The 17709-nt window shown below is 33.1% G+C and overlaps 2 protein-coding genes across 3 annotated transcripts; one reads left to right on the plus strand and one right to left on the minus strand.

The window, feature by feature from the left end:
* Positions 1-1956: 1956 nt before the first annotated feature.
* Positions 1957-7443, plus strand: LOC122395055 (calpain-7-like). Its single transcript, XM_043392354.1, has 12 exons — positions 1957-2831; positions 2931-3094; positions 3185-3398; positions 3464-3786; positions 3864-3996; positions 4119-4309; positions 4480-4701; positions 4941-5185; positions 5259-5467; positions 5541-5749; positions 6069-6301; positions 6398-7443. The coding sequence occupies exons 1-12, from the start codon at positions 2648-2650 to the stop codon at positions 6540-6542; spliced, it is 2472 nt and encodes an 823-aa protein (XP_043248289.1). The 5' UTR covers positions 1957-2647; the 3' UTR covers positions 6543-7443.
* Positions 7444-10010: 2567 nt separating this feature from the next.
* LOC122395035 (tyrosine-protein phosphatase non-receptor type 4) lies at positions 10011-14903 on the minus strand. 2 transcript variants are annotated; one of them, XM_043392320.1, is made up of 17 exons: positions 14849-14903; positions 14294-14505; positions 14108-14236; positions 13999-14041; positions 13741-13908; positions 13542-13662; positions 13378-13465; positions 13138-13290; positions 12821-13053; positions 12529-12699; positions 12266-12443; positions 12013-12180; positions 11770-11945; positions 11491-11690; positions 10979-11322; positions 10621-10905; positions 10011-10397 (listed from the first exon to the last, which is right to left on the minus strand). In XM_043392320.1, exons 1-17 carry the CDS (start codon positions 14877-14879, stop codon positions 10314-10316), a joined length of 2784 nt encoding a protein of 927 aa, XP_043248255.1. In that variant the 5' UTR covers positions 14880-14903; the 3' UTR covers positions 10011-10313. The 2 variants fall into 2 exon arrangements, with proteins under 2 accessions (XP_043248255.1, XP_043248254.1); XM_043392319.1 differs by having other exon boundaries at positions 13993-14041.
* Between the last annotated feature and the right edge of the window lie 2806 nt (positions 14904-17709).

The raw sequence follows: 17709 nt of genomic DNA on the forward strand, positions 1-17709 counted from the left end.
TGGAACCGCCGGGGGTACTGTTACCCGTTTTTCTTTCTGTTTCAGATCCTCTGATTCTGCGATGCTGACTGGTGTCGCCGATTGGTGTCGCCGATTGGTATATACATACATATATTTATATTCATATAATTAATACCATTATTGTGTTTTCTATTTATATATAGGGATGTAATATTTCGTTGTTGTGTTCCTCTCTCCAATAATTCATTCAATTGTTTTTTCTTTCAGCTTTTATCTACATATATTACATCGTTGGGTAGATATTTTTCCAATTATTCTGTTCTTTATTTTCGACATCGATGGGTTGTTATTTTTCGAATTATTTTGTTCTTCATTCTTTACTTCGTTGGGTTGTGATTTTTCAAATTATTTTGTTCCTCATTGTCTTTCATCGTGGGGTTGTTATTTTTTTAATTATCCTGTTCTTGGTTGTATATTTGTATTTGCCCCTATATTTATATTTGTCCCTATATTTGTTCACATAATTAATTCTAATTTGTGTCTATAACTACTAATTTTTATTTTAGTTTTTATTCAGATCAATTTTTAGATAGAGGACGACGGATGCAAATTCATGCGTATTACCGTTAAATTTAAGGCGCGGCGCGGCGCGGCGCGAATGGTAAAATTAACGTCGAATATTTCTATTTTTCCTTTCCTATGTTTCTCAATTCCCATTTTAATCTCATTAATTCCACCTACGACGTTAATTTTCTGTTTATATTGTATATTAGTTTATTTAATGCGTAGATTGCCAAGTAATTAATTAATTAACAGCTTCTTTTCCAGTCTCGTTCCCCCGTTTCCAGCTCCGGTCACCGCTGCTTTAATGTAGAAAGCAAGTGATCGGCCGTTTAGATGGTTCGAAGGGTCGGTTGCCGTCCTCTGGTGAGACAATTCTAGGGAAAGAGTCATCGGCCGTAGAGGGGACCTGTTCCTGTCTGCGGTAGCCCCGACTCAGGATCTCTCTCCTGTGTCAGACGTCCCGGGTTGGGTCCTACGGGCTCCCAGCAGGACGCGTTGGAGAAATGGGGAACCCGTGTCTGGTGCGTCGATTCTCCTCCCCTTCAATTGGACTTGCTGAGAGGTAACGAGCTGCCCCTTTTGACCCGCTATTCGGTACGTGTCGCACCTCATGTTCCTACTGCACTGTGCAGTATTGTGTCGCGTTTCGTCGTGTCGCGTCTACCACAATTTAGCTTCCTCCTTTGTTTTAGAAAAGTAATTACTTGGCATCTTTTTTTTTGCGTCATGCGTTAGTTCTAAGTCTGTAAAAAGGAAGATTGATCGAACTTTGTTCCATCGGTCTCACTTTGGGTCTCCACTCGCAGCAACCTCCTCGTGGTGAGACCTGGTAATCGGTGTTACCTTTGAAGAAAAACTTCTTCATTATGGGTAACACCGAGCTAATGGCTGCGAATTTAAAACAATATAAATTTGATTTTTAATCTAAATCAAAATCAAATGTTGTCTAATACTTTTTTCTAGGTACTAATTCTAGAAAAAATTTCAATGAGATAACTTTTACTTTATTTATTTTCAAGAATCGTATTAATAATATACATATGTGTGCTCATACATGGGAATAAAAAAAAATTTCTTTTTTTTCAATAATTAAAATATAATCAGAAGGTCTTAAAACGTGTATTTCCGTAAAATAAATTTTACAAAATTTTTTTTTCATTATGGGTACTTTGCTTATGTGCGCCTACATAGGTCGTAAAGTAAAAATGCCTGGGCAGTCGAGAATCCAAATCGTATGCCGTTGACGGGAGGTCGGATTTCAGTTGTTAAGAGCGAGAAGGCAAATGTGAGCCTTTCTCTCTCGACTCCCACGAAGCGGTCCGAAATTACGTCGGGCAGCTTCGGAGAATCGAGAAAGGGGGCATGCGTCAGGTTGCCTTTGTCGTCTTTCCTGAACTCCACGAGCTCACGTACGCGTATCTGGCATGCGAGAGTGTGCACCGGACGGTGCTTTTCTGGCATCACTGCATACATGTTAAAATATGTATGTACAGTATCAATCGTTTTAACATCAAAAATCATGTGATCAGAGGGAATAACAATTGTCGTTATATTAATTCGTTACGAAATCAATTATAATTAACAGAAATAGTTTCTGATTATGAATAACCATTATCGACGACCAGAATTTTATATTAGTTATAAATAACAATCAGAAGTAAGCAAACAAACTGTTAATCGTCAGTATCAAATATTTGTAATAATTTACATACTCTTCTCTGGCCTAATTTTATGCAACTATATCATGTTTCAATTTTATCGAAATCCCTGACACTAAGCGAAAAAAAACAATTGATTTTATTAGAAATGATTCTTACTATATTTATAGTATGTGTACACAGCGTGTATACTTAACAATTACATTTGCCATAAAAACATGAGTGTCCATATATTTACAGGAGCAGTGATGTAGTTATGTATATACTAAAAGACACTATATTGTATAATATATATATATTTGTTTGGAAAATATTGTGAATATATATATTAATGTATGTATACATTGACAAAGTGTAACAAAATTTGCTAGATCGGTTGAAATTTGCTAGACAGTGAGAGTGTTTCTTTATGTATGAATACCAGAGAAAGTAGACTGGCAGTGTAATTTTAATGTGTGTATAAAATGACCTTGGAAGAAGCACAAAATGCTGCCCAAAAAGCTGTGCAATTTGACAGTAAATGTCAATATAAACAAGCTTTGTATTATTATAACGTAGCCATTAATTGTCTCACCAAATTACAACATCCTATGTATGATCAGAAACTTGCAGAGTACGAGGACAGAAGATCAACGATACAGTGTCTTAGTAAGTTAATTATTTAAATTTAAACTATACTATGATAGAATATAAAATAACAAGTTGATAAAAAGAATTGGTGAAATATAAATGATTGATAACATATAGTTAACGACGAAGAACAGAAACATTATATAGCACAAAATACACATCAGTCTGAGTTACAGAGATGTAAATTTCTTATAAATCAAGCTCAAGATGCGGACGAAGCTGGCTTGAAAGATATAGCTGTGAAATTATACACAGATGCTGCTGAACTTGGACTTAATATTGTATGTAAAATCACTTCTTAGTTTCAAGCATTTCAAAGTTTAATATTTAGGAAAAAACATTAAAAATAGTCTTTAATATTATAATTACAGAAAACTACTGATTCGGAAACAAAAACAAAAGTAACGACTCTTGTTCGACTTGCCCTTGACAGAGCAGAATCTCTGAAAGGTCTGAAAAAGGAAGAGATTAACAATATTATCGAAACACTTTCCCAACTGCCTCCTGTACCGGAAACAGACTTGGATTTGGGTGTAGATAATGTATCATCCATAGCAACAACTGCCGCAAGTTCTAGTAACATAGGTAATAAAGAATCCAATCTTAACAGTTGTTATAGTTTCTTTTTGATTAATTTATATTGTTAATAGGGAAACAAACTCGACCATCTCTTCATCGTGGGAGTAGCGTACACTTGAAAGTAACTGGTAGCAATATTAATTATACAGACGAGGAGAAAAGGGTTTTACTTCATAGTTCCCATATTAACGAACATGAATTTGTACCTTTTATGAGTATCGATCTCACAGAAAAATTTCAATATGCTATTCCATTTACCGATAAAGACGGTTTATTAGAGTTAGCACCAAAACAGAAGCCCTACTTCGCAAGATGGTGTCGACCGGAAGAATTATTCTCTGAACCAAAACTGCTTATGGACCACCATGTTGATTACTATAGCATAAAGCAGACTGTTAGTTAAACAATAGTGATAATTTTCATGTTAATAGCTTTTGATACTCCTATATTTAATTTTGCATTTAATTTCAGGTTGTTTCTGATTGTTCCTTTGTTGCTTCGCTTGCTGTCAGTGCTCAGTATGAAAAACGATTTGGACGTAGACTAATAACATCTATTATTTATCCTAAAAATAGAAATAAGGAACCAATTTATAATCCGTTCGGTAAAAGTTTTTTTTTATTATTCTATAAATTATTTAAATTACGTTCAATTATTAAAATCTCTAATTGTTTGTAATTTCTTTACAATTCTGATAGAAATTAAATTATGAGTATTTTATGTTAGGAAAGTACATGGTGAAATTACACATTAATGGTGTTCCACGCAAAGTTATAATAGATGATTTATTGCCTGTAAGTCGTTACAACCAATTACTTTGTTCCTACTCTAGCAATCATGGAGAGCTGTGGATCTCGTTACTTGAGAAAGCATACATGAAAGTAATGGGTGGCTACGATTTTCCTGGCTCAAATAGCGTAAGCTCGTTATTATACAATATTATTAACCCTTGTAGATAGCGAATTTTCAAAGTCGATTTTCTCGGGAATCAACTTCAGGACGAAACAAAGTTATTCTATATTGTTTTTATATGTTTTAATAAGGAATCATCTAATGTCCACTTATCAGATCAGATATTCTTTTTCAGAATATAGATTTGCATGCTCTGACTGGATGGATACCAGAAAGATGGGTTAATGGCGATCTAGATTTTAATAAAGACAATTTATTTAACATTTTGCTATCACGATTGCACAAAGGAGATGTGCTGGTGACAGTAGCTACTGCGGAATTATCTGATTCAGATGCTGATAGAACAGGTCTAGTGCCGACACACGCATATGCTGTTCTTGATGTTAGAAAAATAAATGCAAGTACTAACTCCTTAAATACGAATTTATGAATATGCAAGGTATCCCATGCAACTGGAAAATTATTCGATGTAGTGTTTTACTCTACACAAAAAAATATTAAAGTATCTATGCCTCAAATCTAATAAGTCAAGCAAAAGTCATATCACAAGAGTTTCTTGTTGATAACTCTGTTGTTACGACTTTCTCCAATTGCATAGGATATACTGTATAAAATGTACAAATTATATTTGTATAGGGAGTAAGATTATTGCAACTGAAAAATCCATGGTCGCATGTGCGATGGAAAGGAAATTATTCCGAACTTGATACAGTACATTGGACAAACGAATTAAAAGAAATATTAAATTACGATCCAGATTCTGCATCACAATTCGATAATGGTATATTTTGGATCGACTACGAAAGCATGTGTACCTTTTTTGATATGTTTTATTTGAACTGGAATCCAGGTCTATTTAATTATACCTATTGCATTCATCGGTAAGTTACAAATTTCTCTGGAAATTCTTTATTCTTACAAACGTAACATTATATGGGAATACTTTTGTTGCAGAATGTGGAATGCAGGAGTAGGTCCAGTAAAAGATGCGTACAATATCGGCGATAATCCTCAATTTTTACTAGAAGTGCAAAACAATAACGCATCAGTCATATGGATACTTCTCACAAGGCATATCACAGACATTGCAGATTTTCGTCAAAATCAAGAATATATAACAGTATTAGTTTACAAGAATAATGGAAAAAGAGTATACTATCCTCGTGAGTAAACTAATTTGATTGCTATAAGATCCTGTTTGTTTCGAATTTTAATTGTAAGCATCCGATCACACAGACGATCCACCGCCGTACATTGATGGTGTAGCAGTAAATAGCCCGCACTATCTTTGCAAAATAAAGCTAGATAGTGAAAGCGATACTCGATACACTCTAGTCATATCACAGTACGAAAAAACAAATACAATATATTATACTTTACGCGCATATGGTACGTGCCCGTTTACATTACGCAAAATACCAAATTTTTATAAATACGAAAAAGAGGTATGCCATTTTTACATTCTATGTAAATCTATTTACAGTTTAACACCTTTTTCTCTATTTTTATAACACTAGTCAACGAATTGTAAACAATAGTTTGTATTCTTTACGATTAAACTATCTATCTTTATATTTATTTCTGTAGAACTTTTCGAGGTGTCACAAAATTTCCACTTTTAGTTTGTATTTTAGAGAAACTAGAGCCAATATTTTAATTTAACATTCATTTTTGTAATTAGAGTCGTAACGGGGATTAGAATTGATTGCTTAGATGAACAATATGTATATGTATATTTTCCCGTTAACCAGTGTAATTTTTCAGATCACAGATGGCCAGTGGAAAGGTATTACAGCTGGTGGGTGTAGCAATCATCCAACGTATCAAAATAATCCACGATACCAATTGTTGTTAGAAAGTTCAAATAATAATAACTATTTATTGATTATATTGAAGGGTCCAAAACAATATCAAATTGGTTTTAACGTCATGTCGGTTGTATTGAATGATCCCGATGCACCTAGTGCATTCAAAATGAAAACCTCTGGCCTGTACAGGTATTATATAGTGTCCATTATATGCAGTAATAATACATATAGGACACCGTCTATATGTATAAAGAAAGTATTATGTAATTAATTAATTTAACGTAGGTCGGGATTTGTTTATCTCGAACTGGAGGACGTGCCAGCCGGATCGTACGATATTATTCCGTCAACATACATCCCTGAACAAGAAGGGCCTTTCTTTTTAATTTGCAAATCGTCGTGTAAACTGCAACTTGAACGGCTTCAATAACAAAACGCGTTTTAATACAAATTACTATTTTGTACAAAGAAAAAAATTTATCAGTATGTTGTACCAATTATGAAAAATTTATATTTGCTGTTATTGAATTGTTAATGTTGTTAACAATATTGTATATGTAGCTATTTAAAAAATTATAATTTATTTGTAATCGAAGAGCCATTAATGCACTGCAGGTTCACAATAATGTTAGCAACGAAATGGTATAGGAGAATGATTGAATAAACTATTACAAAATGCTTTTATTTCATATTGTAGAAGTACAAATTAGTAACGAGACTAGATAACTACTGACTGTATTCTGAAAATCGGTGGCACTTTTATTTATAATTAGCGTTTGCTTCGTGTGTTATCGTTTGGCACGTACACAACTGAATATTGACGAATATAGCTTCTCAATATCTCAATCAACTATTTAATATTCTTTGTACTGTTTTTATGTACATATACGTAGTGGAGAAAAAATTTTTTTACGTTAATTATGTCAAACAAATACTATATGGCATACGATGTCCTTTTAAAATATAGCGTAAATACAGTAACTATTTTTGTAAAAATATTATTATTGTTTTGCGTAAGAATTACAAAAAAAAAAAAAAGGACCTACAGAAATACGTTACATCTCTATTGCATTTCATACACATACATACATACATACATTACTGCATTTTGCGACCATCGTATAGAAACTATATTCTAAAATATTACATTTTGAATTTTACAGAATCTTTCTATTTCTTTTGATTACATCTTTTATTTCATACCTCTCCGTATTTTTTCAAATTAGGTGCAGCTTTTTTATATTGCACGTAAACTGTAATATAATAAAAAAAATACTACTCGACGAATTTAATATTTATACTTCTACGTCCAAACAATACATTTCGCATCGTTCTATCCGTTCGTTCCAATGAAAATTATGGTGTAACTGACATTTGCCAAGAACAATTTGAATTTACAAACTAATATGTAATTACGCTTATAATTACTATTAATTGCAATGTTAATTTTCCTATTATATGATAATAATTGTTAATAAATAATTACGCAATTTATATGAAATCATGGTTGTATGAAGTGGGAATTAAATGAAACGTAAATATATTTACATAATTCATGACAAGATAAATTATAAAATTATGAACAATTATACAAAAAATATACAGAAATTTAATATTAATCTAGTATGAGACTATAGAGAAAACTGCATCGAGTGAAACTGTTAAATTATAACAGTTATGAAGACTACATTTTCGCTTTGTAACTATGATTTGGATGCATGTATAGAAGGCACTATTGTCAATAATTTAGATAAACGTTATTATAAATAACATGGAGAGTATCAAAATGTCTGTGTGCTTTACAGTCCTGCTTACTGTTATGATATGCCTAACAGATTCACCCAAATCTATAATTATTTATCATTGAAAAATATTTAACAACAAACTGGTGACCCTTTGCAGTCCAGTTTTGTATATTAAAGAGTGGTGTTCCAAATTAATTATGCCTATATTTTTAGCCTCGTTGAATTAGGCTATATGTATATAAAGATTAAAACGATAAAAAAGTAAAAGTTCACGAGAAAAGTGCACTTTGTAATTGTGATTACAAACCAATTTTAATCGCTGATAATTTATCAACGTTTTGATATTTAAACTTGTATAAACAAAAATAGTAATTTATCCATAATTAATACTTTAAAGAACCGCAAAGGATTACAATATATATATACATAATATATGTATTTACTTTCTTTATAATACGTTAGACGCAATCTACGCGTAAATAATTTTTGTTGCATCACTGTCAAAGCAAATCTCAATTTCATATCTGTACAAATGTTTTATACCAAATATAATGAAAGAAGCGACAATCTTTCATTTAATTTTTGTCATTCCGTTTCCTTTGTGAATATACAAATTTGTGATTATGAACACAATTGTGCTATATTGTGCAATAGAAGTCTTTATAAATTATTTACCGGTGAATCGTCGTACGGATTTGTTGGATCATTGATAGATTACACTTTTGTACGTGGAAATATAATTTTATAGTAAATGTTAAACGTTAGAAAATAAATTATATAACTGCTTAATTTTTTTGTAAATGTTGCGTATGCAAGACATAAATATTTTGACGTTACGAAAATGGGCGGAAAGTGGAACACATGGTACAGGTATAAGAAAATAGTGCGCTTTGTTAATATTATTAGAAGATTTAAAGGACGTCATTGATTCTGAAAGAAGCATATTTCCGCGATAGAATATTACACAGTACATTCTTCGTCGCTTTAAATCGTGTCAAACAGTTACGAAAACGAGAACATTCAAATTCTTTATCGTTTTTTTAATTAATATTGATCTTATTTTAAAATAATTTGAACTTTGTTTAATATTAGAACACCGTAGTATTTTCTCCTTAAATAGTTTTCTTTACTATGTACGTCAAACTTGCGTTTTTTTTTTTTACGCGTAACGAGCGTAGATTTTTATACGCATTATTTTTTTTCTCTTTTAATAAAAACTAATCTGTACACTGTATATACGATATCAGAAATTGTCACCGTTGCTATAAGTAGAATATCGTGTTTAATTAAATGTTAAAAATAGGGACGAATCGTTGGAAGTTAAAATTTTCTTTTACATATTATGCGAGTACATGTTACCTTCGATTGCATGAAATAATTAATTATATTCGCGCTTGATTGAAAATATCTTACACGATTGTTTGATGGCCAAGCAAGGTTCAAGATCGATTTGGTTATTTCGACATTTTTGAATAACATTTAAGCATTAAAAAATTGCATCTTCCAGTTTATTGAATTAATAGTAAACTATAGATTTTCCTATTTTTAAATATTTCTACATTTTTGTCGAACATTCAAATGACCATTTATAGATTTTAAAACGCTGCGTTGACTTTATACATATAAGAAAAATCTTATGTGCGTTGTTACTAGAGTTGAGCAAATTTTATTTGCGAATAACGAACATTAATTTTCGATTGATTCGTAAAGTGACTTCTATGTAGGTACTTACGTATGTTTCATTCATAAAAATTCATTTATAAATTAGAATCTACATATTTACGTATTTATTAAACCAATTCGGACGAGCAAAGCCGTAGACAAAGGTCAGTTTACGAGCAAATCCCAACATTTATATTTGTTATTCGAGAATAAAATTGATCGAACTGTAGCCGTTACTATTCCGCAATGAGCAACGATTTAAAAATAACATCCTATAAGAGCGAACAGAATTGTAGTCATTTCCAATGGAAGGAATTAATTTTCACAATTCGAACAGTATCGACAATGTCTGGAATTTAACTTTTCGTAGCTCTGGCAGGCACCCTTACTTCATGCATAGAAATTAAAATCAGTAATAATAATAGTTAAACTATATAAAAAAAATTGTTTTAAATAATACTTTGAGATTTAATATTTTTAGTTAGCTTAAATATAAATTAGTAAACGTAAGTTCGTCGAAATTTTGTTATTTACACTGATATAAATTAAAAGAGTAATCTCGATAAACTCTTTGTTAAATCGAATGCGCGAAAAATTATTTTTTTTTCTTCCGATAATTAAATTCCCGATGAAAAATAGATTTGCAAAAGGATAAAATATATATCTTTGCTGCTAATCGATAATATATGTGTATATTACTGTCCGAGTACAAAATTATCCTCTAATGATGTGATGTTTTTTAGTAAAATGTAAGAAAAATGGTAATTACAATGCGGTTTCGGTTTGTGTTCTTTTCACCTACTGAATTCCGGAAGCGGTTTAGCTATTTCTTCGCTGTAAGCTTTGTGGACTGCTTCGCACACGAATCTATACTGACTCTAAAAACAAATGTACGTTTCGTAAAACATCAAATGGATTCGTTATTAATTTTAATTTGGAGGTTTATGGACGAGGAGATGTGCAAGTAGAAGGAAGATGGCAAGATAGACTCTAGGAGAAAGCTGGTATTAGAGCAAAGAAGATGAAAGAGCAGGTTTAAAGGAACCAAAAGAAATTTAAGGTTAACGCGAGTAAAATACGTTAATTAAAATTTCAACTTACAGCATTTTGTATCATCATCGCTCTTTGATCTCGCATAGATCGTACAATGTCTAATGGATACACTGGTTGATTTGCTTCAATAAGACACAGTGCTGTTTCCATTAATACCAGAACACCCGTTCTACCTATTCCAGCAGAACAGTGAACAACAGCAGGTTCTACTATTCCTGTTCGAGCTGCCCGTACTCTTTCAGTGAAAGTTGTGAATTGTCGCCAATCGCTGGGAACCCCGTGATCTGGCCAACTGCAGTATTGCATATGCGTTATGTCTCTTTCTTCGCCAGTCTGAAAATGGTAGAAACGAGTAGTAGATGGAACTTTGTGTATAGGAGATTAATCGGGTAAAATGTTTGCTTACGTTAATATCACGTAGTATAAATTCTCGAAATATAAAGGTGTCCTCGACATTTTCAACCGTAGACGTGAGCGTAAGGTTCCGTAACGTAAGGGTTTCGTTGAGCGCAGGCCAATATTGATGGCATTTTGCTCGGCCACGTTCGACCAAAGTTGTAAGCATTACAACGAGGGTGCTGCCTGCTTCTAAAACCATCTGCCAAAAATCAGCGACGGTGGAAGACAAAGGTCCTTGAGTAGCAATGTATCTGTTGATAATACCCGACCCTGGTATCTCCATGTTCACATAATTGGCATTTATGTAATCTCCGTTTGCACAGCCCATCAGTATTACTCGAGTAACATCGTCTGAAAATTGTGCAACACTTGAATTTTTAAAGTTCATTTTTTCAATTATTCTCAACCCCTCGCCAGTCCCGTAATTTTAACAATTTCTATGATTTTTATCATTACTCGTCTCCTTTTCTCAACAGAGTTATTATTTCATTTATCGTCTCTTTTTCTTCTTACACTTACAGGGTGAGATATCTCGATAACGATTTTTGTTTTGATTTTCCGGTTTCTTAGATTCGAGGGAAGTGAGCTCAGGATTTTTCCTATACAACTGTTCATATTGAGCAATTAAAGCGCCGCTTGCGAGACCATCGGCAAGAAGTAACATTGATTGCCCTAATGCATCCGATCCAATAGCGGCATGAGGCGCATCCGGTACATATCTCGTAATTTGATGAAAGCAAACATTAATATGGTTTGTCATGTACTTATTCAAATTATTTTTAAAATTAAATGTCATACCTATATGGCGGTTCTTCTTCGGACGTTTCATCAGTACCAGCTAGTGCATTGTATAAAGCATTTGGTCTGACGGTTAATGTCAGCTCGCCAGAACCCGAATCGCGTGATTGACGAATCAGATTTACTACATGTTCGTGTAGTAAACCACTTACATCGATACCATTTATGTATACTACCTATTTGTCAAACGTAACAATAATAAATATTTCTTTCTTTTAGGGCGATGCAACGGTAAATTTGTACCTGATCTCCTTCGTTTAATTTTGGATAACAACGATCAGCGGGTGTATTCGGAGCCACCCTTGAGACCAAAATAGGCATATCGAGATCTAAACCACCCTTTACGTTAAATCCAAATCGGCCTTGTTCGTCCGGCGTTAAAGTTATCGTTACCAGTCCATCTTCCACTATCTATAAATTCCCACATTTCGTATTATACATTTTGAATATAAAAACAAGTTAAACGGAAAGAAAAACACGAAACGTGAAGAAATACCTGAGGGGCGGGCGAACTTGTAGGTTCACTATAATCAGGGAGATCATAAATATTTCTTTCAGCGGTTGTATCGTCATCCGCGTAACTTAAAACTCTAGAACCTAATACAGGAGAAAATGCATTGCCTTGTGTATGTGAACCTGTTATTTCTTCTCGAAGAGACAGAAAACCACCTTCGCTGTGGGGCAGAAGAAATAATTTAAAAAAAGTAAGTATTTTAAAAGAACCGTAGATTGAACGTTATAAAATTATTTCCTACTAACTCGTCACTGGGATTGCCTTCGCCCCAAGCTTGACGTGGTTCACGAGCTCCAAGAGACTGAACTTTATTGTCATATGGCCTAGGAGGTCTTCCAGGAGGTATACCTAACTTTCCTTTCTCTTCTATAATTGGAGCCGATGTAACTCCATGCACCAGTCTTTTACTGGGAGACCTAAATAGTTTAATTAGTTTATTAAAATTATCTAAAAGCGAAGCTGCCCCCTTATCCCAGTAAACCTTTAAATTGTTTAAACAGACTACCGGAAGAAATTAAACAAGCTATCGTTCGTTACCGTATGAATGTTCTCTCTACTCTTGCTCTATGTTTTCCATCCTCGACTGTTTGAAATTCGGTACGCCCTGAATACGTAAATCTGCTACTCAGGGTAAGTGGAAAACGTCTCGGCCTCATTTTAGGACTGTGAAGTCTGAAGAATGTGTGATGTTCCACGCACGCCTTCCATAAGTTTTTAGAACTACGATATGTTTGCATGTTGAAACCTAGTAATGTATCGTAGTTTTCGGACTGCGATACAATTTTTTCTACATTATTAATCGAATTTTATACACATTTTTTAAATTCCGAACAATGGATAATTTATACATATACCTGTTCTCTTCTGAGTTGAATAAAAAACTGTTTTCGTTTAAACGATATTTTAACTATTTTCGACCACGAGAACACATTGATTTTGATTCCATTTTGAAATACTACTAAACCTATAGACGTTACACCTAATTGTATTTCTTTGTTCATTGAGTCCTGAAAAGAAAAGAAATAAGGAAAATTTAGATAAAAGAGGAACATTCGATACTTGGAACAACTATTCTAATACACGGATATATGTACCCTAGCTTTGTGTAATTCTACTCCATACATATCTAATCTCTTTGCATGATCTAAAAAATTGAATTCTGCATCGGCTGGCAGCTGGCCCCTATAAAATTACAAATACCTTACAATTATTCTGATAAACCAAATTATTAATACTTAAATGTGCTATTTCAACCTACTTATGCAGTTTATGCAGTTCTGCTATTTTTTTTTCCATTTCCTCTGTCTGACCTGGTATTAACTGCAACCTGGAAAGATATCCCGGGCCATGTTCCTCGGGGTGATAATCACCTAACTCGGCTATAATTGTATCAAAATATGGTATACATATAATACTCTATGACTATGTTATTAATATTAATACATTGAAATCCTTACATTGAACTGTATAACTGGCAATAAGACACGCTGTACTTGGTGGTAATTGAAGTTTTCCTTGAAGAATATCTCTTCGTATTTGTAAGTAAAATTGATATCTAGTATATTCTTCTTGCAATTTACTAGGATCGGATACATAAAATTTCACTCTAAAGTAGAATTGTCCACCTAAAACAACAAATTTTGTTCGACCTTCTAATAAATTTATTTGCTTCCATTACCATAAATGGGTTAATTAAATATGATCTTTACCCTTACTTCTTATCTGCTTCTTCACTGGTTTAGTAGGATCTAACCACCTCTAAAACATGGATACAATTATATTGTTACTTAATCGACCGATAAATAAGATAATAAGAGATTTTACCATTATGTCTGGCGAATATGTGCACGCTGCAGCTCCGTTTTCAGTATATTGTAGACCAAAATAATCTTTTTCGACAAGTTCTAAATGTTGGAACACCAAATCCAATAATGCTTGACCTTTTGCTCTTTTCTAAAATATTAATAAAAGTACTTTTTCTTGTTTCGAACATCTATCCTAGAAACTTACATCTAGCTGAAACGTGTGTTGCGTGTCATCGAGGAAAATAACAGTGGCGGACAAAGATTTCAATCTACGATTCCTTGCTAATTCTGCACCACGAACGTGGTAGCTCCCGCTGGAGCCACTCAACGCTCTGCGCGATACACTTTCGATCATCTCAAAGATTTGAAGGCGTGTCAACCACCTTCCCGACACCACCTCTCTGCTACGCTGACCACCTAAAATAATCAGATACGATAACCAGAGCATATTTAAAAGTAAATATAAAGACTGTTTCTTACAAGTAAAACAGGCTTATCAAAATTCTAAATGGACAAAATCTAATTGTTTCGTGATTAAATATATTCTATGCCTTTCATTCAAAGAGCAACAATGTGTTCTTTGTTTGTAAGAACATTTCATAATAAGGAAATTTTTCAAGACACTAATTTCCTTGTTACGGTCACAAGGTTATGTCAAGATTTGTGTTGTCAATTTTGAAAAACGATCGAAACTGATAAATCTGTATCGTACAACTTCACAAGCTGATGAATCAAACATCACTATTTAAAGTGTAATTACATTCGGTCGGTGTCATTGAAAATAAATTCATCAGGTCGGTAATCTAACGTCAGTTACATAAGCAAGTTCATGTCTACTGTGTGCCAGAATAATGTAGAACGGGGCATTCTGAAAATAGTTTACATAAAAGAAGCAAAAGGAACACATTAAATGCCAATACATTAAAATACCTTACAACAGACCCATTGAATACAATTTCAAACAACGTTTTGTTTTTTTATTTACAAAATTTATGTAATTCACTGTTAGTCCATGTATTGCGAATGCGTTAAAATATTCATAAACAGAGGTATAACCGCAAAAATTAAACACGATGTTATTAATTTGAAAAATCGAAAAAAAAAAAAAGAAACAATTTTATTAAATGTCTCGAAAGAAATCGAAACGATTTAATATACGAAATACCAGAAGAAAAATAAATAAAAACATTTTATAGAAGAATATCGTTGTTTCGAACGCGAGTATCTTTAGTATCGAATCAGAACATAGATGCAATTGCCGAGTATGTTTCGTTAAATAGTTATTCGTATGGGAAACCGATTGCCCCGAAATTTCATCGAATGTGTACTGTAAAATCTACACTTACATTCATGATCCGTTGCAGTACTTCTAAATACCGCTTTCACAGGTGTTCTTGCACAGTTGACAGAAGAACAACCGGTTATGTTTGTTAGCACTCACGGGAATCGAATTTATCAAACCATCGAGCAAAGTAATTCTCCTCGATCGTATTGAAAGTTTCTAGAGAATTTTTTCCTCTTCAAAGCCTTTTTCATTATTTCTTATATCGGCATATTAGCACTTTAACGGTCGAAAACATCATCCCGATTAAAGCGGGATGCATTTAAGTTGTTTGGTAATTAATCTCCTCTAGTACTTACGTGGTACGAAACACGTGTAACAACATAAAACTGCACTTTTTTCACTTGTTCAGCAACATATAAGGTAACATTCTAATAAATCGGCACGAACATGCTAACGATGTCGATAATTTACAACCGATGTCCCTTCGCAATTTTCCGATAACCATTATAAAAATGCGTACACGTGGACCACTGAACGTATCATTGTACCGAAACAATCGTTTTCTACGATTGTAATGATAAAGAGACTACTTATTTGCAATAAAATTGTTTGACGCCCTGCTAGAAAATACACGTATGTATCGGATTACACGTAAGTATGTGTGTACGATTAATATTAGTCATAGAGTAAGTAAAATTTAGTTACCGCGATCGATGTACTTTTTCACCAACATAGTCACCATATTTATTATTTATGGTTCCTATCGGTTCGTATTTTTTGTGCGAGGCTCGCCATGTGAAAATTAGATATTAACATGGCACGTAATCTAAATATTTTTACAGTTACATCGTTGGAATAATTAATTGGTTCTTTTTTCATTTTTAAGGTACAATTTCAATTTTTATTTAAATAATTTAAATAAATGTTTTAAATGAAGCTATTAATTCTTGGTTTTTAAACAAAATACTAGAGTAGAGCCAAGTATATACATATACATACATATAATAGAGCAGGGATAATAATTTCGTACCCTTAAACGGCCTATTGTATACATTGTACAATACTACTTTTAGAAAGTTTAAGGATCACACGTTTACGTGACAAAATTACCATTTTCGTTGGACATTTTCAATATTATGCTCAGAATTATGTCTATAATATGACTTGAAATTCTAACAAAGTTAATTTTCGTTTACATATTGCAGGAGAAATATGTGATTTTACTAACAAGGTTAAAATCACGTTGAAATCATTGTATTCTGCGAAATAAGTACATTATCAACAATTCATTATCCACATTCCGTCTGGCCTTATTAGCAGTTATAATCTCTGATTAATAGTAGTCGTGGTACGTATTTAAAAGTTTGTACTATACGCGTGTGTCGTAAAGCTTATTTTAACATGAAATTTCGTAATTAAGGAAGTTTATGGACTTTTCCAGCGAACACAGGCATTCATTACTATGTATATGTATATGTATTTATACACTGAAAGTGCACAAATATGGTCCATTTAATTGTACGATGGATTGGGTATATTTATTTATACGAACTTTATTTGCTAAATATTAATTTGTCACATAAATGAAAGGAAAATGTATTATTTGAATACAAATTGTCTTTTAAATATATCGATTAAGCTTGGCATTAAATCCAAATTATTCTTACGGCAAAATCGTCGCCATAAAAATTCACACAAGTACGTAGTACTATGGGTTAGGTTTTCAGGTCTGGATTAATGGCATGTTTCCAAAAACCGAGAGTCGATTTCTATGTATCAAAATGTATCCATACAATGGTGAAAAAATAGGTTTAAAATTTTATTTTTATACACTTGTACGTTAATGTTTATTAACATTCGGTGTATTATACATTTTCCTCGTCTATTGGAGCGGAATGGATGCCAAAAAATAGTATGCACTTTATGCATTGCGCAGCCTGTTTAGAATAGTGTAAACGTGCCCTGACGTTCAAGATAGTTGAATATTCGATCACTGGGGGCGCTGCCAGTTTTCTTTGATCGGCGAGTAATTACGTTGTACGAAAACGTTCCCGCCGCGTGGTCCATAGCCAGTGGAGTTCATTTGCAGTTTGGTTATAGATCCCGCCATTTCAGTGTTGTGTTACATCTGCCGTTTTCTCTGCGCATGCGTGGACGAAAACAGTAACGTACGAACCAATATCGTGGGGACTAATTTTGGCGGGCCTCCACATGTAGTAGCAACAGGTGAAGTAGATCATAATTAAAAGTAGTCCCATTAAGAAACAAAGAAATCCCATAAAGAAAATTGCTCGACTTGTTATTCCGTGGAAAAGAAAGTTATTCGTCCTATACGT

Source organism: Colletes gigas, unplaced genomic scaffold (assembly GCF_013123115.1).
Source record: "Colletes gigas isolate AHSC1104 unplaced genomic scaffold, ASM1312311v1 Colletes_gigas_Sc00005, whole genome shotgun sequence".
In the NCBI taxonomy this organism is placed as follows: Eukaryota; Metazoa; Arthropoda; class Insecta; order Hymenoptera; family Colletidae; genus Colletes; species Colletes gigas.